Source organism: Ctenopharyngodon idella, chromosome 12 (genome assembly GCF_019924925.1).
Source record: "Ctenopharyngodon idella isolate HZGC_01 chromosome 12, HZGC01, whole genome shotgun sequence".
In the NCBI taxonomy this organism is placed as follows: Eukaryota; Metazoa; Chordata; class Actinopteri; order Cypriniformes; family Xenocyprididae; genus Ctenopharyngodon; species Ctenopharyngodon idella.
Window position 1 is genome coordinate 21434996 of NC_067231.1, and position 24157 is coordinate 21459152.

General features: G+C 37.0%; 2 protein-coding genes and 1 pseudogene across 2 annotated transcripts; 1 reads left to right on the forward strand and 2 right to left on the reverse strand.

Annotated features, from left to right (window-relative positions):
* The first annotated feature begins 1529 nt into the window (after positions 1-1529).
* On the forward strand, positions 1530-3304 carry nog3 (noggin 3). The gene has a single exon (XM_051914776.1). It carries the CDS (start codon positions 2027-2029, stop codon positions 2699-2701), a length of 675 nt encoding a protein of 224 aa, XP_051770736.1. The 5' UTR covers positions 1530-2026; the 3' UTR covers positions 2702-3304.
* Positions 3305-14513: 11209 nt separating this feature from the next.
* On the reverse strand, positions 14514-18417 carry LOC127524215 (ectonucleotide pyrophosphatase/phosphodiesterase family member 7-like). The gene is made up of 6 exons (XM_051915680.1): positions 18027-18417; positions 16808-16953; positions 15918-16550; positions 15593-15836; positions 14967-15090; positions 14514-14882 (listed from the first exon to the last, which is right to left on the reverse strand). Exons 1-6 carry the CDS (start codon positions 18268-18270, stop codon positions 14822-14824), a joined length of 1452 nt encoding a protein of 483 aa, XP_051771640.1. The 5' UTR covers positions 18271-18417; the 3' UTR covers positions 14514-14821.
* A 1395-nt stretch (positions 18418-19812) lies between these two features.
* Positions 19813-23174, reverse strand: LOC127524216 (ectonucleotide pyrophosphatase/phosphodiesterase family member 7-like; annotated as a pseudogene).
* Between the last annotated feature and the right edge of the window lie 983 nt (positions 23175-24157).

Here is a 24157-nt window from a genome sequence, read left to right on the forward strand (position 1 = left end):
CAATTTATATTGACAAGACCATAAAACAGACAAACTTTATGAAAAGGCACATTTTTCCCCAAATTTCACATTTTTTAATGCATTTTACTTGATGGTTTTATCCCACTTCATATTAGGTGGCATTAACTACTATGTACTTACATCAAAAAATAACTACAATGTACTTATTGTGTTCATATTGTATTGCAAAAACACTTTTGCTGCTATTGAGGTGGGATACGGGTAAGGTTAGGGACAGGTTTGGTGGTATGGGTAAGTTTAAGGGTGGGTTAAGGTGTAAGGGATGGGTCAACAGTGTAATTATAAATGTAATTACAGAAATTAATTACAGATGTAATTTCATGCAGGTATTTTTTTTTAAATATAAGAAGCATTGTATCAAATGATTAATTTAAATGTAAGTACATAGTAGTTAAAGAGTTAGTTCACCCAAAAATGAATATTATGTCATTTATTACTCACCGTCATGTCGTTCCACACCCGTAAGACCTTCGTTCATCTTCAGAACACAAATTAAGATATTGCTGATGAAATCTGATGGCTCAGTAAGTCCTCCATTGACAGCAAGTTAATTAACTTTCAGATGCCCAGAAAGGTACTAAAAACATATTTAAAACAGTTCATGTGAGTACAGTGATTCAACCTTAATATTATAAAGCGACGAGAATACTTTTTGTGTGCCAAAAAAACAAAATAACGACTTTTCAACAATATCTAGCGATTGCCGATTTCAAAACACTGCTTTGAAGCTTTACGAATCTTTTGTTTCGAATCACTGGTTCGGATCACGTATCAAACTGCCAAAGTCATGTGAACTATTGAAATTTCAAAACACTTATGACATAATGCCTCATTTACTGAAATCACGTGACTTTGGCGCTCCTAACCACTGATTCGGAGCCATCGGATTTCATCAAAAATATCTTAATTTGTGTTCCGAAGATGAACGAAGGTCTTCCGGGTGTAGAACGACATGAGGGTGAGTAATAAATGAGATATTTTCCATTTTTGGGTGAACTAACCCTTTAAGGCCACCTAATATAAAGTGGGAGCAAGTTTTTAAATCGAAATATTTGTAGAAAATTTTATACTAGTTTTTCAAAAATGTATAAAAGCAACAATGACTACAAAGATAACATTTAGAAGGACGTGTGTTTTCAACTAGATTTCAAGTAAAAAGATCTCTCCTAAACATGAAACATGTTATGTATGTAATGATATAGTATGTAAGATATAGTTTAATATACGTTATACTTACAATAGGCCCTATAAGTCTAAGATTTATATAAGAACAATTATATAACTGAAAGAAATGATAACTAATGAATTTCACACAGATCCTAAAGACTCGTTCCTAAGTCCTCGCTGCTGTCATTCATCTTTTGACATGTCACGCATGTGCGCGCGCACCGGCAGAGGGCGACCAACGATAGACAGCCCTCCGGACCCCCTTATACCCCACCCACCCCCATACCCCACTCCCGGTCCATCCCACCCCCTCCCCTCCCTAAATAGAAGGAGGTGTCGTGGAGCTCTGGCAACAGACCCACAATTGAGAATGGGTCTTTGGGTTCTATCGCGACCCGCGAGAATAAATCAGACGAGCCAGGTGATTCTCAGTTCGGCGCACATCACCAGAAACCATGCGGATCCTCCTCAGACACCAGGACTCCGGATTCAGACGCGAGGAGCCCGCGAGCTTAAAGAGGAGACCGGCTCCGGCTGAAAACGCTTGATGCTGTCATGAGCCCTTCTGCTGATGGGAACCTGTGCGTAAAAGCGGAACGAGACGCGCGGCATGACCACAAAGTAGATACTGACACAGCGTTCTTGGACCTCCGATCGCATTTACGCACGAAGTGGCATCGAGGATAGTGCCGTTTGAACTGAATGAACACTTTCTAGGGAGATCGCTCGTGGATAGCCACCGCGCGCGCTGGAGACTGCGCGCTCACGGCTCGCCAAAAACTCAAGCGAACACTCAAGCGCGCGGATTAATCGAGCATCCGACACCCACAGCCGAAAGATGGATAACGTGTCGTATTTTCTGGCTACATACGTGCTCATTTTCTCCTTCGGATTCAGGATAGAAGAAGGGATGTGCCAACATTTCTACCTCCTCCGTCCCATTCCCAGTGACAGTCTGCCTATAGTGGAACTCAAGGAGGACCCAGATCCCATACTGGACCCTAAGGAGCAGGATCTGAACGAGACCGAACTCAAAGCCATACTAGGCAGTAAATTCGATCAGAACTTCATGTCCATCAGCCCGCCAGAGGACAAATACGCAGGACAGGACGACCTGAACGAGTCAGAGCTCATGAAACAGCGTCCCACCGGCACCATGCCGAAAGAAATCAAAGCCATGGAGTTTGAGATCCAGCATGGGAAAAAACACAAGCCCAGTAAGAAACTCAGAAGAAGGCTTCAGCTGTGGCTGTGGACCTATGCCTTCTGTCCGGTGGTGCACACATGGCAGGACCTGGGGAACCGATTCTGGCCCCGCTATGTGAAGGTGGGCAGCTGCTACAATAAAAGGTCTTGTTCGGTTCCAGAAGGGATGGTTTGCAAACCTGCCAAATCCAGCCATTTTACGGTTTTGCGATGGAGGTGTCTGCAGAGGAAGGGTGGGCTCAAATGTGCCTGGATACCAGTTCAGTACCCCATTATATCAGAGTGCAAATGCTCCTGCCCGAACTGAAATAAGCTCTGTGCTCCTTCTCACATGCACTGTCCAGTGTAGGAATGTATATTTGATGTATATGTGGTGCCATTTTAGGTTACACTTTACATTGGTGTTCATGTTACTGTGTAATTTCATACAGAAGTACTGAGTGATGCTGATGAAACTTTAACATGTGATTCTTTTGTGGAGCTGCTTGGTATTATAATCATTATAGTGAATAATTATAGTAATGTATGTCTAACATGGACACTGTAATGTAAAGTGGTGCCTGATTCATTTGTAAAAAAAAAAAAAAGAAAGAAAAGAAAAAAAGGTCAGTATTTGCCTATAATATCCAGTGTCTACTGTAACTTTGGTTGTAATGTAACTTTATACATATTTATGTCAAAAAACATTTCGCATTCAAAGTGCGTTTATTGAAGGAATTCCAAGCTTTTTCCATTATTCGGAAAAAAAAATACTTTATACACCTCAGACAGGAGAATATAGATTACAGTCTCGGTGTGCTGTAAATATAAGGGGAATGGAAAATAACTGCTCATGTAAATTAAAAGAAACTATTTATTCTTTATGTCCATGTAGTCAAAATGCATTTAAAATAAAACCACTAAAAATGTTCATGAACTGTTTTTTGCTTATTTCTCTTACGATCTGCTTAACATGCACTGCGTGCAGTAAAACTCACCAGTTGCTATTTATAAAGCCCTCCACGCTGATGTGACGCTAATTGAAGTGATATTATTTTAATTTGACTTATGAAGTCAAGTCTGGATTGTAATGGACAATTGGTGATTCGTATTCCTTGGAGGGAGTGGATCAGTTACTTTGTTTTTTTTCCTCCGAGACGCCATTCCGTCCTCAGACAGTCTGAAGGGTCTTTGTAAAAGGATTAAAAGTTAAAGACCTTCATTTTCAGATTCTTTCATTTAATCTGTGTGGCGCCTGAAACACATGCTGGATGGATGATCACATGTAAAAACATTCTCTGCTCTGTCTGCTGCCTAAAGTCTATTGGCATGAAAAGAACAACTTGACCTCGCAAAGGAATGAAGATACTGAAGTTCCACGCTGTATCGATTAAGTTTGACAAACGCCACATAGATGGCTTTGACTTTTTTTTTGCACTATATTCACTGTTTCGCCATATATAATAGAATTTAAACATTACACTGCAGAATTTTGCTTAGAGTAAAACATCATTTTAGAAGAGTCAATAGCAAACACAACAGGGATCAAAGTAATGCATGCATAAGCTACCACGTAACAGTTAATACACAGCTTTAAAACCAAAATGAAAGTTTCTCTCATGCCAAAAGAGTGAATCCTGCTTTTGTTACATAGATTTTGACTTAATCCACCAGTACATTGTCCAGCATCACTTGGTTTTGCACAGTAAGGAGGGTTTATGTGAAGGAACATGACGTCTTTCTCAGCTCAATACACAATAATAAAAACAGTGCCTGCTCCTCCAGCCTTCCAATAAGCTCAGTAAGATTATGGACCCGTCACTCCACTCTACTTAACAAGAAATGCTGTGTGCCAATGTCTTTCTTTCTTTCTTTCTTTCTACATGATGCATATTTTCACACAGTGATATAAGTGGGCAGTGTCATGCGTGATTTTCAACATCGGCTTAATGTACCTCAATCTGCAACCTAAACACTCATAGATGCTCTGAATTATCCCATTTCATCGCTCTCAGGACATCACATCCCGGGAGATATGACTGGAAACTTCATCTCGCATAGTAACATGCCACCCAAGTTCTGGAGTCCATCCAGTATCACTAACAATCAGGTGTGAGGAACAGTTGCCCCTTTACACACTGCACCCTTCCCGTGATGAAAGCCAGTCTGGCCACCCAGGCGCTCTCTCTAACCATGACAGAGCGGGAAAAACCACCAGTCATTAAATGTTCAGATTGTTTTTTGCACAGACACTCCCTTAAAGAGAAAAGCTTCTCATTGGTCTAAACCTTGTGCGTGTTTCCTGGCGACTGGAACAAATAGCTGGCGAGCGGAGGATGGAGGGAACCCAAACCAAAGGAACATGGGGACGTGAGTAAGTTTGTGGGCAATACCAATGGGCTGGAAACTCTTCACTGAAAGAGCTCCAACAGCACTTACAAATATATGACTGACACATATTTACACAATGATTCAATGATTTAAAGTTTAAAGTTCATATAATCTCCATCCTTTAAGTGCAAAAAAGATTTCTGATAATGCAGTATTTTGGCTAAATATCAAAATGTAGAATATGTAAGGCCATGATAAAAAAAAAGGTTTTGAATATACGTGTAAATACATATACATACATAATGCTGGGTTAAAAACAACCCAAGCTGGGTTGAAAATGGACAAACCCAGCGACTGGGTTGTGTTAACCCAGCAGTTGGGTTAAATGTTTGCCCAACGTGCTGGGCAGTTTTATTTAACCCAACTATTGTTTAAAAATTACTATATGGCTGGCTTAAAATGAACCCAAAATAGGTTTGAAATTAAAAGTCAGACACATAATTACTAGCGGCAACAGTAATAATCAAAAGGTGAACATTTATTAATAATCAATTTAATAAATGTTTATTGTTTAATTATTATTCATTAATAATATTACTAAATGTTAATTTCCAACATATTTTGGGTTCAAGCAAGTAATACAGTAATTTTTAAACAATAGTTGAGTTAAATAAAACTACCCAGCAGGTTGGGAAAACATTTAACCCAAACGCTGGGTTAAAACAACCCGATTGCTGGGTTTGTCCATTTTCAACCCAACTTGGGTTGTTTTTAACCCAGCATTTTTTAGAGTGTATATTAAAGAATAAGGTCATGATAAAAAGACCAGAATAACAAATATGTTTTATAAAAAATGTGTTGGCTAAATGTCAAATTGCCATGATAAAAAAAAAATCTTATATATACATTATATCACGTCTGATGCTCTTTGAAACATTCCCAAATCATGCTTTGTGTATAGAATATGTACTATGAAATGTTTTTGGTATTTTTCTTAGATATATGAAACCACTATTTCATATTTACATATATGTTTTTATTTTTGTAGCCTATGGTGTACACTGTAAAAAAGAATTGTTGGTTTAACCTAAAAAAGTAAGTTTCCTGGTTGCCTTAAAATTTTGAGTTCAATATAATTAAAAATTTGAGTTAATACAAGGTGATTGGTTTAATCAACAGAAACTCAAAATATTATGTTATCTGAACCACATTAATTATCTAAGTTGATTTGACAAAAGAAAAAATAATGAAAATAATTTTTTACAGTGTAGAGTCCCATTAGCTTTTTGTTTGTTTTCACTAAACACATTTCCTTTTCTACTTTCAAAGCTGGACAAAATGAGCCTCCAAAAAACCTGAATAAACCTCCAACTGTGAAAGCATATACTGAAGAATTGAGAAATGACATTGTTTTCAACATTGCAATTGAAATTTGTCACTTTACAGCCTCGACTTGTCAACATTTCTCATATTTTATGAGAGTGTGTCATTCAAAAACAACATGTGGTAACACTTTTATTATAGCTTTACAGTTATGCAAAAATGATGTCAGGAAGAGACATGCATCAACATAACCCCGAGGCTGGTGTCTGTCACTGCTCTGCTACAAGAAAATTCACTTCATTTTACACTTCTTTCTTTCTTAAAACCTCAATAGCATTTTATATATAAATTATATAATAATAATAATATAATGCATATCTTTTTTGTTCACTCTCAAGTGTGTCTTGGACTTCAATAAAATGCTGCTGTTAGACACCTTTGTTTGAAAACAGCCAGATGCTATCAGGGTATCTGAGTGTGCTCTCAATGATATCACTGAGAAAAAGGTCAGCGTGATCTCAAGTTCATACCAGAGATCATAGCGATGGGGTCAGGGGGATGATTGCATGTCAGATGTTGGAAGATCAGAGCTATATTTGCAGACGTGCAGATTCAAACTGACTTTGAAGTGTGAGAGAGTCGGTACCAGATATGATTAAAGAACGTCTCCTCATTAATGAGAGGGGAACATCAATGCACAATCACCTGGACCACAAACTGACCCAAATCCAAAAAGATTAAAAGGCATGCAGTTGGAAGTTCACAATCATCTTTGATTTTTATTGTTTTTTATTATTTATATTGATTTTTAGTTTTTTTTTCAATGTCTGGCAACCAGTTTCTTAAACTGCAAAAATATCACCTCTTTGAAAGCTCAACTTGTGCATTTTAATTCAAGGTTGACAGACAGAAATGCATTAAACCCCTTCAGCCTTCAGTTTGAGCTCAAGATCTCATCTCCCCCTCCGAAAACACTACACAAATATGAGGGATGGCAAATACTTGACTCGACTGAGGTTTAATCAAACCGCAAGCTTCATCTCCCTTTTGTTCCTCCTTGGTTTTTTCCTTAAGAAATTGGCAGCATAGCCCTATAATTTTCCCCCAATCGCCAGGCCAATGTGGGCTCGGTGCCATCGTTCCACCCATTGCTGTCTATATTGTAAAGAACGGGCTCGTTCCCGTAGCACAGGCAGGATTTCTTCTTCTGTATTCATAACAGTTAAAACAAACATTTTAATCCTGTACTGAAAGACAAATCTCTGTGCACGCAGTTGCCACCCCTATACTTCATTCTCAATATTTTCAGGTCGAGATCAGGTTCTTCCATTCGAAATTTCACAGTGCTGTTGTCATGCCCGCCTGCTGCAAAAGATATTTAAAGTAGATTAGATGAATGTATGGAGGTTTCATTCGTAATGAGGTGGAACAGATCACCTTCAGCCAGTGTGGAAACAGTATTTTGTTTGTGTTCAAGCTAATTAACATCATGGAAGCTCATGAAGAGCTCAACAACTAAGCCACCAGGGAAATCTGTAGCAAACAGAACAACCAACGCTCAAAATCTCAACCTTCCCTGTCCAGAACAATTACTCAGATAATTTAGGAGTTGGATTGAGAGGTGTTTTGGATGGCGGCACTGACACGGGCCTGCATTGTCCTGTATTGATCCTCTACGTAAAAGCGGAATCCATCACGTATCGGCCTGTGGCTGTTTGAAGGAGGCTGGACTGGTGTTGAAAGTATTGGCAAAGCTGATCCATAATAAATGCACCCAGCAGACTGTGGCGCCACTCTCGCGTGTGCCTCTGCATATGAGCATTGCTTTGTGTGTGTGTTGGGTGAGTTTGTGAGACAGCATGTGAGTGCATGTATTTGTGTCTGTATATGTAATGGAATCAAAGTTTATAATTCCTCTTGAATGATAGTCCCACTATTTATTTCCAAATGCAGGCTCAGGACTGAAAAGTTATGGATCACAGCCTTTCTTAACATGAGGAGCGGTGTAACAGAAGATGTGAATAGTCGTAAAGAATACTGGCATTAAATGTCTGTGCTGCATTTTCCAAAGTAAACGAGTGGTGTTTTTGATGGATCGAGGCGGCAGGAGATTTGCTAATCCAGTTTTCTAAATTAATTCATCTTTTATTCTTTTTTCTTGTGTTTCACTGCCAAACTAAACAAACATGTAGCAATGGTTTATCTAATTGTTTTAGAATCTGTCAGTCTGACCTATAATGAAGGCCTGACTCTTATTCAGTGAATGTACTGACTTCATCCACTAATGCAATATTAATATTAAAACAAGGCATGTAGAAGAACTGCACTTGCTTGTGGTTTTCATGTCACATTTTAACCAAAACCAAACCTCTATCATTCCAGTTTTAGTAACATTCAGCTTCTAAATCTATATTTAATCCAGAAGGACACATCAGAATCGCTTAGATCATTTGATCAGTGTCATTAAAACATAAGGCATGAAGACATTTCCAGCATCCTCTGTATGTATGCCAAGCACGATGCGCCCCCTAGTGGTCCATTTAAGAACACGAATTAATTAAATAAATCCATGGACAGGTCGGACACCGTACAACTTTATTGTTATAAATATCTAGGTAGTCTGAATCGCTAAATTGCTTTTTAAAACTTAGAACAAGTATTTGACTGAGAGGCCATTCAGCACCTTCCACATCCACAAATAGGTTTATGCCGCTACAGTACTGTATTTATATGTATTTAGTTTGTTTGAGGAAAAAAACGGACAATATCATCATGTTAACAAAAACATGTACATTATTGACACTCCCTTTCGCGATTTATTCCATCTGGAACACTGAATTGGGCCGAGACTAATAGTATGTACCACATATTTCTGTAAATAATTTATTTGACAAGACATGTTGCTACGCCATAAGCCAGAAGAGAAAACTGACAATAAAAGAAGACAGATATGCCGCCAAAACCGCCCCTTGCGTCAACGTTAAAAATGCAGCGGGTAATTGCCTTGCCTGTGAGGAAGCAACGACGCAGGAATGCCAGATTGCGTAGTTAGAAGCGTGAAGTGGAAAAAAAAAATAGCGAGATGTGAATCAACGACCAAAGACGTTCAGTTAACGCACGTTTACATGGACAAACAGTAAAAACAACGTATAGGAGGAATGTAGATAGCCTATGTCTGTGGGAATTTAATGTGGGAACTGTGATTGCTTAGTCTACAACTGTGACTGTTCTCCTTCCTGACTAGGTAAGTCGGTAAAGCAATTTTTCATGGTTAGTTTCATGTTCCAGTTAAAAAGTTTGTAACTGTACATTAAATTAACTCTTCTGGCTTGTTTATGCCTTTGAACATGTGGCCTAACCTATGAAATCAAAATAGAGAATTCTTTTTTAATGTAATATTGCAATGTGTATTTTAAATGATTTATCATGGTAATCTTTAATCAAAATATCTTCCCCTCCCATTTGGAACTGATGACATGTTTTTTTTTTTTTTGGCGTAAGGGCGGGACATCCTGTCACTCAGAGCAATAGCAAACCACAACAATCATAATTCATGATGGACAAAATCAAGTACCGCTTTATATTTTATTCTTGTTCGAGAAGCCGTTTCACTCAAATATACAGTACATCACAATAGGGGAAAAAATGATCACAACTTCCTTTTCCTGCCGACTTTAATTTGTGCCTCAGATATTCACACTCAGAGAGGTTTGGCTACATTTAGGACATGACTCATTGTTCTCTGATTTGACTGTAATAATATACGTGAGAATCCATAACCAGATTTTTATTAAACCTTCTTAAAATTGTATTAATGTCACATAGAAAGACGTCATTTGTTTTTGCATTACAAAAAGCATCTTGCATATTAGTGCCACATTGCACACCTCACTGCTCGCACAAATACATAAAACCAAACCATATCTGACACAGACGAATGGCTGCTTTTGTGTTCGGCCGCTTTGTGAAAACGATTCTGAAGCGTCTATCCATCAAAGTACGAATGACAGATTTATGGCTTTACTGTTGAGACCATTTCCCTCTTTACATAGATATTACCTCCTAAATCTTGCAGCTACATTAGAGTTATTCAACCTGGCAGGCATGAAAGCATGAGGCAAGCATTGGAGGAGAGACCTGCACCCACATGCTGGCACGGGGAGAAGTTATCATGGATTAACGCCTTGTTTCAGCTCAAAGGAATGCCTCATCAGGACTGCCTGGGCGGGATTGTAGGAGCAGGCGAGTGAGGATATGGAGGTGTTGAGTCAGTGTTTCCATGGCGGCGCTGGAGAAGAAAGCACGGCGCGCTTTCTGTGCAGTGACACCTCATTGACAGGTATGTCAGAGAGGTGTGCTGGTGTCCGGAGCCAGGCGATCGTACCACAGAGCTTGTCAGAGTAAATCTGTCGTCGCAAGCCCCTATGAGGTCTCACCAGAGTGCGAGGCGACATGGTTCTTGTCCACCCCCGTGAGACAAGGCCGCGGGAAGACATGGCGTTTGACCAAGACCACCAGTGCATCTTGGCCTGTCCTTGTGAAATAGTTTAAATGTTTTTTTTCAAACCTCATCCACTGGGAGCTGCGGAGCGTTTTATTGGATAGACCACAATAAAAAGGCTCTATATTTGAATTTCAATTTATATGACTGTTCAAATTAATATAAGATGACTATTTTCGGTATATTCTGCCCGTTGAGAGGAATGAAGTCGGCACTCAAAAAACCAATACTCTATGAACCTGAAATAGCCCTGGAGAAAATAGTCCACATGATCCTCTTGATACTCCGCTCTGCATTCCCCTCAGCTCAGCACGTTTGTTAAGCCTCAGATGTAAACATGCTTGTTTCCCGGCTCAACCGTTCTTCTCAGTGCTGAACGTCGCAGACATGTGCGTAGTCGGAGGGAGAAGGAGAAAATCCACTCAGAAGAATGTGGCTGTTTGACATGTGCTCTCACAGCTAATAATGGATGAGAGCAGAGAATATTAGAGTGGCCTGGTTAGGAGCTGACATGTGATAGAATAAAAGTGCTATGTAGGTCTTCAGAAGGAAATTCCCAAGTGTTTACACTATGACCAGCCAAAACGACAGTCATAACAAGGTCTCACCGGGAAGCGCAGCAGTTAACACTAGTCTCCTATCTGTTGTTACTGACAGATCCAAAACTGGGTGAAGTTTAAAAGGATGCAGTGCATGTCTATATTGACAGAAAGGAATATTACCGGTTCAATATGAGCTCAATCGAGAGCATTTGTGACATAATATTAATTACCAGAAAAAATAATTTCGGCTTAAAAATGCAAATAATAAGATAATTGTGAAGCACTTACAATGTAATTAAATGGGGCCAATTTTTAAATTCTGTAAAAGCAGAAATTGGCAGCAATTTCATTAAACATCTTGCATTAATTGTTCTTTTAAAAATTGGGTAACACTTCACAATAAGGCCCCATTAGTTAACATTAGTTAATGCATAAACTAACAATAACAAGGAACAATGCATTTGTTGCCATATTTATTAATCTTTTTAATGTTAGTTTAAGGCACAATATGTAAATTTTCGCTGCTGGAGGTTGCTTATTCAAAACAAAGGCATAGCTTGATGACGCCTTGATTTCACGGAATCATGGGAGGTGTTGTCTTCACATCTACAGGCGGTGGAAAAGAATCGGGACAGGACTCGGGCAGAAATCATGTTCATGAATGAGATTATTAACGTTACTGTAGTATGAAGCAGAGCAGGTGAGTGCTGTGCAAGCAGAAACGAGGCTGCTGGAGCAATTGCTAATGAGAGACGAGCGCGACACACTTCTCAAGAGCAGCAGAGCTTTTATTATGCCGCAGTCGCCGCTTACACTTATTTCAGTCAAGCGGATGTGGGGTAAAGCAGCGCTGTTTTATCATATTAGATACATTTGTGTTGAAAGTTGTTGTAATGCTACTCTGCGTTCGCTCGACGGCTACTATGAGACACTTGTTGCACACTGCAGTAAGCTAGATCGATATTAGGCATGGTAAAACATGGTACTCGCTGTAAATCAAGAAAACAAGATTTAAACAGTAAGACTTACTGTGTTGAGCTATATAACATGATTAGTTTTCTGTCTATGAATGTATCCATCCAAACAGTTGCTCACCTGTCTAATAAAACACATAATATACTAAAGCGTTTTTGGTGTTTCCATGGTTTCTACAAAATAAAACCGGAAACCGAGGGCAACGCACGGACATGGTCCATGTCCTGGTTAAAACTGCTTATTACTTACTCTGGATTTAAACATTCTTGGAAACATTTGAGATGATGTACCCTTACGGAACAAAAATATATATGGGAATATACTGCAAAATATAATACGATATATTACATAATACATTTCCATAAAATATAAGAAATGTGTTACATAATATATTTTACCATATATGTGTTTATACTGCATGAGTAAATATATCTGCAATATATTATGCATGCAGTACCATATCTGAGCACATATAAATCTATATATTATGAAGTATATTATTGAATATAAAATTACATACATTATGATATATTAGTAAATATATTATCACATATTTTTCAATATATGAAAAGCGGCAATTCCTTATGTATTATTCAATATATTGTAATATATTAATGCAATATATTGTTAAATATACTGTTAAATCATGTAATATATTGATCATTCATATATAGGTAAATATATTTTCTTTCCATAAGGGTAAGTACACAAGTCAACAAAATATATAACATTGTTCTAGTGGTTTTTGGATATTTTAATCCAAAAATCTTACACATTGTGCCTTTAATAAAAATACAACTGTTTATTGTTAGTTCATGTTAGCTCAGGTCCATTAAACAATATTAACAGATACAAATTTAGATTTTAATAATGTATTAGTGAATGTTGATTAATGTAGATTAATAAATTCTTTAGAAGTATTTTTCATTGTTCATGTTAACTAATGTAGTTAGCTAATGTTAACCAATGGAACTTTATTGTTCAATTCAATTCAATTCACTTCACATTTATTTGTATAGCGCTTTTCACAATACATATCGTTTCAAAGCAGCTTTACAGAGAGTGCATGACAACATTACAATTTAGAGAATGCAGTTAGCTAATGTAATAATTTAGGCAATTAATTTACAATCACTGTTAGCAATTTAATTGAAGGTAGAAGCAATGAGCTCCTGGAAAAATTAATTTCATATTAACAATAATTAGGATATATTGTAAAGTATTACCAAAACTGAGCTGCGATGTTCTCGTCATTTTTATGGTTGTTTTAGGGTTTCATTATAAAATTGCATTTTATACAGAAAAGGTTTATCAATAAAATGATTTATGTGCTTTTTTCTCACTGAAATCATGTTAACATGCATATTGTTTAAGCTTTGGTGCTGTACTTTTAAAATATTTGAATGTTTACAAATTGGCCCCATTCACTTCCATTGTAAGCTCCTTACTGTAACCCAGATTTTTGCTTTTTTGAAAGAAAAGGAGGGACATGTTCTTTGTGGTAGTCAACATTATGCCACAAGTGCTGTCAGCTGAGTTTAACTTGTAATATACTTCAAATTAATTTGTCCACTGAGAGGCATCTCACTGACTGTAGTGCACTAAACGTCTGCACTCAAGACTATGTTGCTTTAAAAGTGCCCTGCATCCAAGAGCATAAAGGATGATCTCTGCAGACAGAGTGTGTGTCCTGCAACAGTAGTAGAGCGATAGACAAGAGACGAAGAGACAGAGAAATGTTATTGCACTGGAAGATGGATGGGAGTCTGGTGCGCGTGCCAGGGGGAGACTCCACATTTCCAGACTGGCTCTGCTCTGGCGGGTGACTGAGTGTGTGTACGTGCGTGTGTGTGTGTGTGTGTATGTGTGAGTGTGTTTGGAGGGGGCTACACTGCAGCACACTGTTCAAACTGTTTATGCATACCAGCCTGCTCTGAGTGCCTCTTTGTCATGAGCTGTTTACTTAAACTTATTTTGGGAAAATTCCACATGACTGGACGGGATTTCACCATAAATCATTGAATCTGCAGCTTTGTGTAATGATAACTTCTGTCAGTCATTTAGTCCTCATAAGCTCCTTTTCTGCTTCGTGTTTTTCCATAGGACCGACTGGCATTGTGCAGCCTATTGTGTGTGGTTAAAGGTAAATGTGTGTGTGTGTGTGTGCATGCAAGAGGATTGGAAGACTTGAAAGTCTCAGGAATTGAGTAAATAATATGTGATTGTCATCATTACCCGTATTTCCTTTGATGCACTGGTTCACATACAGTCGCAATTGTTTTGAGTTTGAAAATACTTATTATTTCCACTAGATGGCATCAGTATATACTGTATAAAATGTGCTGCATATTAATCAACATAAGGGAGTGGAGAATCTGAGACCACCAGTCAACATGCTTCTGTTTTACAGTTTGCTCAATTAAAAACAACATTTTTAATTACAAATGAAGTTATCAACACTTCTAATTGAATACAACATTTTTTAATTACAAATTATATCATAACAATATGAATGAAGGGTTAATTGAAAAATGTACATGAATTTCTGAATATCATAGTATGTTCCAATTTTCTTTTAATGACACCTGCACTCAAGCAGCCTTTGACATGAATTCTTAAATATTTTTTTTTTCTTTATTTTTCTACATTATTTAAAAATTTCACAAAATTCTAAAACCTTACTTCCATACTTAAATAAAAAGAAGTCTCAGACTTTTGGACCTCACTGTAATATTGAAAGACAAACACACAATTCAAGAATAAGTGATTGTCGCTCTTAGAATGTTGTTTGCTTGGAGTCAGCTTTTATCTGGTCCTCATCTTCTATGTATTTTGCTCTGTTGGAGAGTGAAGGTAAAGTAATACATTAGGTAATGTGCTGAAAATAACAATAAGACTTAATGCCGTACTCCATTTCGTACCTCTGATTCGCTTTGCTTCTTTTATACCCGTTGTAGGATGCAACAATGACAAACATAAGTACTAAAAATCCAGCCACTGCAGCAAGACCAGTGAACACGTTCTGAAGACTTGACTCACGAACATCTACAAGAAAAAAAAAAGCTATTTGATTGATGACCTATAAGTTGCGTAATTTGTGATAAGATGCTGATAGAGCTGGTTCATGTGTTAATAGTTCATGGAGTCATATAGTGAAGGACAGGGTAAATCCTTGCAGGTTTTTATCCAGCTGCTGACAAGATACAATTTGATGGTATTGTTTGCTTGAATGTTGTAAGCATACATAAAATTTTATCAAGATACATTATCAATACCACATCTGATGACTATCATGATAAGTTGTCTTAAACTGTCAAGATAGTTAAGGACACAACAGAGATTGTGTTTGACATTATATAGCAGTTGATTATTGATGTTATCAATAATTTAAATAACGTATTTTAAGAAATGTCAAGTTTTTTTTCTATAGTATGATTTTTTTTACCCCTCAAAATAACCTAGATATATATATGTATATATATATTATCTCTGACCTTCAAGACATTAAATAAGTATGTGAATTTATATAAGATATTTTTTTTGTCACCTCCGGAATCACATGACACTCCATTGGATATCAGCATGTGTCGGGTGTTATCCAGTGACCCATCATTGATTTCTGGTTTTATACCCAGTAAGTGGCACATTAGAGGGTAAACGTTGACAGTCTCAAATGGTCCAACCAGCAAGTTACTGTGGAAATCTGGTCCCACTGCCCTGAAGAAAGGCTTCATGTCCATGACTTGATTGTCATAGCCATGTTCCCCGTTATTGGTCTGGAATGTGTAGAACTGGAAGAACATAAAACCACATATAATGTAATGTTTTTAATGTATATTTGAATCATTTTTTAATGTATACTGAATCCTCACCCCATTGATGACATATCCTGGGTCTGCGTAGAGAACGATGGGTAGGATACGAGGATGTTTGGCGTAATGCAGTCGAGCAGGCATGTCTTCTTTCTTATAAACGTGAAGGTTTGGATGACCTCCTTTCAAGGCTTGATAAACCTTTTCAAGCATCCCTTCTTTGGGCAACAACATCCCAGAAGGTCCATAATCCACCATGTGGAATTTTAGATCTTTCAAGGAGAATCCTGGGATGTCAGTGAGTATTATCTCTTTTACTTGCTCTCCTTTGAACACGGTGCTCATTCCATGGTCAGCTGTGATGATAATATTCAGATGGTCACTAAGCCCGTGTTTCTCAGCAGTTTCCCGTATGTAGCCCACAGTTCGGTCCACTTTCTTGACCGCCTCGCGTAGCTCAGGTGAATCAGGTCCATACTTGTGCCCGGTCGAATCTGGGTCGCCAAAATACAAAGTGACAAAGTCTAAGTCTAGATCTTTAAACCATTCCCTCATGACTTTGTCCACTTTCTCTCTCCATTCTGTCTCATTGGTGTAGTCATAAAACCTTGGTTCCACCTCCCTCACTTGGACTATTTCTTTCTGGTATGTGGCAGCAGTGCCAGGGAAGTGTAAGGATCCTGTTTTAAGACCCTAAGAAAAGAAGCATTTACAAGTCAGTTTACATTTTATTTAATGCCAATGTAACTAATGAGTGATATAGTTTTTTTTTTTCTCTTGCCAAGTTTAAGATGTAATAATGAGTTATTAAAAGTTAACATAAAGAACATTAGCATGTTAGAGAGGTCACTAAGTCACTTTGCTGTTGGAAGTCTAAATTATGAACTTTAGTTTTTAACTTTGATGTCCTGAAGCTTTTGTGTCAAGTTGGAATGGTTTGAGAGATGTACCTGTCTTTGAGCTGTGATCCAAATGGGTAGACTGCCATTATCCCAGTAGTCATCCACAAACTGCGTCATGTAGTACTGTTTCTTCTCCTGTGTGGTTGTGTTGAACCAATTGTTATGAATCACACCATGGTTTTCAATGTACCTTCCTGGAAGAAACAAAAAAAACATATTTTTTTTTCAGTGTCACTTGTAAGTGTTCTGCTGAGAGTTCCCCAGAACTTTACATTTGAGTTTATGCACTTGGCAGACAGAGATATCCAAAGCAACTTACGTTACATTCAATGTATATATGCTTTATCAGTTCATACATTCTCTGGGAATCAAACCCGACTTGGCATTGTTAGGATTATTCTTGTGAGCTATGTGAACAAGCAATATATTGACCCTAAAACTGCAAGTCCTTTGTAGTCATCCATTGTTCTTATTCTATAAACACAGCGGTATATATATATATATATATATATATATATATATATATATAATTGGAGCTACACTTAAAACTGTGTCAATTTCATTGGATTAGAGCAAGTATATCAAAGGAAGTAGCAATCAGTGCTAAACCCCTTGCATTTTTAGTGATTTTTATTAAAGTTAAAATAAATAAATGAAAGCAAAGGAGAGGTAGCGGGATCGATGCCCGCATTCTCCACAAAAAAATAAATAAAATAAAAATAAATAAATAAATAAATAAATAAATGAAAGTATATACACTACTGTTCAAAACTTTGTGGTCTCTTATGCTCTTATTCTAACCAGGACTACAGTACATACAAAATTACAGTAAAATAGTAATATTGTGAAATATATTTACAATTTAAAATAACTTTTTTTTCCTATATTATATTATATTTTAAAATGTAATTTATTGCTTTGATGGCAAAGCTGAATTTTCAATACTCCAGTCTCCAGTGTCACATGATCCTTCAAAAATCATTCTAATATGCTGATTTTGTGCTCAAGAGACATTTAAAACTGATTTAATTTTTTTTTCCCTTTTTTTTGGTTCAAAAGATCAACATATTTTTGAAAAAGATTTTGTAACAATGTAAATGTCTTTACTTTCTCTTTTGATCAATTTAATGCATCCATGCAGAATAAAATTATTAATTTCTTCAAAAAAACAAAAAAGTATATATATTACTGAACCCAGTTTTAAGGACACTATATGTATTATCTATTTACTTTAATTAGAAGTGTTTTGTTATTGTATTTTTCTTACCAGATAACAGGGTGAAGTGTGTTGGACTAGTGATGGTCAGGTAAGGTGGAGTGACATATGCAGCTTTGACTCCTTCTTCAGCCATTTTGTCCAGGTTTGGGGTGTCCACATCTCGGTCGTAGTCCCACCTGAACCCATCGAAGCTGATTAGCAGTAGTTTGTTTCTGCCTGTGGTGCAGCGATCTCTGGCTGGAGCAGAGAGAGACGCAGGGATTAGCAGCAAAACGCTCAGTGCTAAAAACATGACAGGTATTCCACTTCTGTTTTACACAGAAACAATTTTGATGAAACAGTCTTGCTTTTCTCTGGAGAGGTCTGATGGTTGTTCCCGATCTAATAGCCTCAGCTTTTGAATGATCCTTTTGTTTGTGTTCTTTGCCATCCCTTTCTGCACACTAAAGTTCACATTATAGATGTTTATGAGATGAATTACATGCTTATGCTATCTTATGTTATCTTATCAAGTGGCTTATCAGGAGTTATGGGACAAAAGCAATTCTTTTCTATGTAACTTTTATGATTTACAATTCAATGGTTATATAAAATGAAACATGGTGTTTTATATCAAGGATGTGTTGTGTGAAGGTAAAGATAAGTGTTTAACCAGTCATTACAGCTGCATTGCCTATTTGAGTTATTTATCTATGCTTGTAGATAACCGAAGCATTTGGACTTTATCAATCAGACAGTGCTTCAGACAAGTGAGGTACAATATAGTATGCAAGCTGCGTGGGATGATCTACCATGAGCATTAGCAAATCACAAAAAAAAAAAAAAAAAAAAAAAAAAATCCATAGCCACAAACAGTGAGCAAAGTGATCTTCAATTGTGAGTCTTTATTGAATCTTGCTTAAGCAAGAAAAAAGGTGATCAAGCCTTATTAGAGGAACAAAAATAGTAACAATTAAAAAGATCAAAAGTCATATTCCATTCAGGTTCAATCACAGGAAATAGAAAGCATTCCAAGGGACATAATCATGCTTGAGCCTCTCAAACTGACCAAAAACAGCACCACCTTTCCAGAATACAATAAATACCAAAACTCACCAGTGCAATTTCCTTGACTAACCAGTTTCATCAGCTAGACCAGCACTAACCAGCTTGGACATCCATGCTGGTCTTTTCAGCATACAGGGAATGCTACATTCTAGATCTTTAACCACCAGGTTGTTAAGTTATGCATGATCATTGAGAAAAAGTATTTTCATTGTTTGTAAGCACACATTATACAAATTCTTTGGGTTATTCGATTCTGAATTAATGCACATTTGAAAGTGTCCAAAAAAATGTGGCCTAAAGGAATGCATGTTTTTTTTAATGCATTTGAGTCGTATAGTTTTATGTTGCTAATCTAATTTTGTGGTTCAGATTTGCACAACAGTCAGGAGGAATTTTGCACTCCTTTATAAAACTGGTGTGAATTGCTTTGAGGTTATTGTGAAGCATTTTAATCATAGTTGAGGTCAAGACTTGGGCCACTCCATGGTGTTTTCTTCTGTTTGAGGCTATTCTCTTATTGATTTATTCCAGTGCTTTGGTCATTGTCCTGTTTCATTCACCTTACTTCTGTTGAGCTTCAATTGGTAAGTGAGTCCCTGATCATAGGAAAACCTAATTTGCTCATTCAAGATGCATCACTGGCTTCTGTTATATTCATGCCAAGATAAACAAGAGAATATAATTTAAATAATGTTGTTGTTCAAGTTGCAGCTTTTATGTTGATGTCTACAGATAATTCTGGCATAAAAATAATACACAACTCTTTGAAATGAGGTTTGACTTTATAAATATTTTATTTACTGATGGTATTACATTCATGTGTCATTTCATTGTGCTATTGCATATACTTATATTAGATATTCACAATAATACTATGCAGAACTTATAGGTTTCATTTATAAGATTTTCAGTCCCTCAATTCTATTCATTAGCATTATGCAGAACAGTAGAAATCCATATTCATATACACCCACCAGATGTAGACTAGAAGACCTGGTCTGAACACCACAGGCATGCTTTCCGTCTGCTTGTGTTATTGGTATTTTCATGGTCTTGACCCAGGCTTTCATTAACTGAAATGCACATGCTTGCTTTATGTGGCTGCATCCACGTGATGCACATTCATGACCCCAAAACACATTTCATTTCATAATGCAGTTTATGATGCACCTTCCCACCACCGCCTACCAAGTTCACCTACCATAGTCAAATGGTACAGTAGCTGTTTAAGCCATGGTAATGTATTATGATGACTACTGAAAACAAATGTACATAAAGCTCAGTGGACAAAATAACAGGCTTATTTTGTGCTCTTCCATTAGAGATAAAGGTATCTATTATAAATAATGATCCACCACCGTAATGTGATATTGGAAGTCTGAACAGTATTATAATCTTATAAATATCTTAAAATGATGTTTGCTTGGAGTCGGCTTTCATCTCATCCTCATCTCCTATTTCTTTCGCTCTGTTAGAGAGTAAAGGTAAAGAAATACATCAGATTTTCATTAAACAGAAGGAAACTGTTCCCAAAAATAACAATAACAAGTCTTAATGTAGCTCTGTGCCATACTTTGGATTCATTTTGCGTCTTCTATATCCGTTGTAGGATGTAACAACCACAAACATAAGCAATAAAATTCCAGCAACAACAGCCAGACCAATGAACACATTCTGAAGACTCAACTTAGGTGCATCTGCAGGAAACAAGAACAAAAAATTCTGAGTTAATTTGATTGACCTGACCATTTATGATTAGATCAAATGAATTGGTTCATACTTTGTTAATATAGTTAATAATAAAGTTTTAAGAATGGCACCTTCTGTAAATCTTATAAAGATAATGCTCAAGGTTCATTTATAGGCAACATATATTGTGTTTGATAATATAGACAAAATGGGACAAAATATTGGCATGAAGTTTAAATATTTACCTGTCAGACCAAACCATTTATATTTTATTTTATCAGATTTGGAAAATGTTGAGAAACTTTTATTTGGATCTACCTCCAGAATCACATGTCTCTCCATTGGATATGAGCATGTGTTGAGTGTTATCCAGTGACCCATCATTGATTTCTGGTTTTATACCCAGTAAGTGGCACATTAGAGGGTAAACGTTGACAGTCTCAAATGGTCCAACCAACAAGTTACTGTGGAAATCTGGTCCCACTGCCCTGAAGAAAGGCTGTTCCCCTTTATTGGTCTGAAGTGGGTAAAACTGGAAGGAAATTTAGAATGTAAGAGCACATATAATGTAATGTTTTCAATTTATATTTAATTCAATGTCCATTATAGGCGTTTACTTTATGCTCACCCCATTGATGACATATCCTGGGTCTGCATAGAGAATGATGGGTAGGATACGCGGATGTTTGGCATAATGCAGTCGAGCAAGCATGTCTTCTTTCTTATAAACGTAAAGGTTTGGATGACCTCCTTTCAAGGCTTGACAAACCTTTTCAAGCATCCCTTCTTTGGGCAACAGCATCCCAGAAGGTCCATAATCGAACAGGTGAAACTGCAGATCTTTATAAGAGAATCCTGGGATGTCAGTGAGGACTATTTCTTTTACTTGCTCTCCTTTGAACACGGTGCTCATTCCATGGTGATGATGATAATATTCAAATGGTCACTGAGCCCGTGTTTCTCAGCAGTTTCCCGTATGTAGCCCACAGTTTGGTCCACTTTCTTGACAGCCTCATGTCGCTCAGGTAAATCAAGTCCGTGCTTGTGGCCGGTCTCATCTGGGTCGCCAAAATACAAAGTGACAAAGTCTAAGTCTTGATCTTTAAACCATTCCTTCATGACTTTATCCACGTTCTCTCTCCATGCTGTCTCACTGGTGTAGTCATAAGCTCTCGGTTCCACCTCCCTCACTTGAACCGTTTCTTTCTGGTACGTGGCAGCAAGGATCCTGTTTTAAGAACTTAAAAATGACTTAAAAAAGACTGTCTTCATTTACTCACCTTCAAGTTTTTCCAAACCTGTATTTATTTATTTTTTCTGCTGAACACAAAAGAAGATATTTTGAAAAATGTTGGTAACACCAAACAGTTGATGGACCCCATTGACTTCCATAATATCCATCAACTGTTTGGTTGCCCATATTCTTCAAAATATCTTCTTTTGTGTTCAGCAGAGGAAAGGAATTTATACAGGTTTGGAACAACTTGAGGGTGAGTAAATGATGACTGAATCCATTTTATCTCTTTAATTAATTTATTGTCTATGATTTGAGATGTACCTGTCTTTGAGCCGTGATCCAAATGGGTAGACTGCCATTATCCCAGTATTCATCAACAAACTGTGTCATGTAGTACTCTTTTCTTTGTCGTGTGGTTGTGTTGAACCACACATTATGAATTACACCGTGGTTCTCAATGTACCTTCCTTGGGGAAATAAACGATCATTGATTCAATGACTTCTATATGTATTTTTATGCATTGCTGTCGCTGAACAAATGCCATCTGTTCTCATTCATATTTCAGGAGAAGGTTTAAATATGACAAATGAGAAACAAACAACCAAAATAATAATAAAAAATCCTAAAAGTAATTTCACACAAATTTCCATTTAAGAACTGCTACTATGTTATTGTAATTTCACATTATAAAACATATTTTCATAATTATACTTCTATTATTATATAATTCGTGTAATATTCAGTGGTGTGATTAATTACTAATATAGCCTACCATAAATATCAGCACTACTGGCTGCAATAGATATAATGTAACAATTTTATTGATGTAAAGAGGCATGCACTATTATTTGATATAAAACCTGCAGTTTTGGGGTCACCATAAATTATCTAAAGTAAATACTTTAAATAGAAAATTAATTTCAAAATTACAGTGACTCTTTCAATGAATTGTTGTCTTTTTCTCCTTATCAGATAACAGGGTGAAGTGTGTAGGACTAGTGATGGTCAGGTAAGCTGGAGTGAGATATGCTGCTTTGACTCCTTCTTCAGCCATTTTGTCCAGGTTTGGGGTGTCCACATCTCTGTCGTAGTCCCATCTGAACCCATCAAAAATGGTCAGCAGTAGTTTGTTTCTGCCTGTTGCGCAGCGATCTCTGGCTGGAGCAGAGAGAGACGCAGGGAATATAAGCAGCAAAATACTTAGTGCCAATAACATGACAACAATTCCACTATGTTTTACACAGAAACAGTCTTTCTTTTTTTCTGATGGTTATGGATTTTCAGCTCTCGCCTCTTGGTGCTTTGCCATCAGTTTCTGCAGACTTAAGTTCACATTATCATTAAGGTTTATTGGATGGATTGCATGTTTGTTATCTTGCGTTATCTTTCAGTCTTATCAGAAGTTATAGGGCGCAGACAATTACTCAGCTGTTTTCCTTAGATTTATAGTTAACTGCTTATAATAAAAAATTAAATATAGGCTAAATGAAGTCTCTTTTGTGCCAATATAAGCATCTAGCCAGGCATCTTCTATCTACAGTATGCTAGAGAAATTGGTTTGAAATGTAATATCATTTAATCATTCTCGTTAATCTTTTGATAATCATTCAGACGGTGCTTCAAAAGGTGACCTATAGTGTTCAAGCTGCATGAGGCAGTTTCTCTAGAAAAATTAAACTTCATTACCATAACTCCACCTCCAAAAATAAATACTTGAACAAATTGTCTATATAAAACATAGGCTAACAATTAAATAAAATGCACTGAAGGTAGTTGGGACATATTATCGAGAAAATGTACATTTTTGTACTATTCATAGTGTGAAAAAAGTGGCTGTTTTACTTTTTTTCTTAAAGAGTTTTCAAGAGAGCGCAGATTTTCCAGTTGTCCTACCTTACATAGTGGTTTTACCTGATGAGAAGCTTCATGGTTGCTTTATTAGTGTAACGGCTCTGGTGTATACCTCATGCTACACAAACTTGTCCACCAGAGGGAGTTGAGCCTTTGACAAATACATTTCTCAAACTCGGAACTGGCACTTTGTTCAGATTCAGTTTAGTCACATTTAAGGTCCCCTCCCCCTCTTGCAGCGTCATCTCTTCTCTGATGACATGTTTACTGTCACTAGCATGAGAATGACAGCAATAGCAAACCACAATGAGCCAATCAATTCCCTATGGACAAAATCAAGTCCAGCCCAACACT

What these genes read in the sequence shown, in the direction of transcription:
- LOC127524215 (XM_051915680.1), bottom strand. Translation starts at nt 18,270, where the DNA reads ATGTTTTTAGCACTGAGCGTTTTGCTGCTAATCCCTGCGTCTCTCTCT. An exon ending in GGATCACAGCTCAAAGACAG is followed by an intron (nt 16,551 to 16,807) that starts GTACATCTCTCA and finishes TTCTTTTCTTAG; the next exon opens with GGTCTTAAAACAGGATCCTT. An exon ending in AGTGTCATGTGATTCCGGAG is followed by an intron (nt 15,091 to 15,592) that starts GTGACAAAAAAA and finishes TTTTTCTTGTAG; the next exon opens with ATGTTCGTGAGTCAAGTCTT.
- nog3 (XM_051914776.1), top strand. Translation starts at nt 2,027, where the DNA reads ATGGATAACGTGTCGTATTTTCTGGCTACATACGTGCTCATTTTCTCC.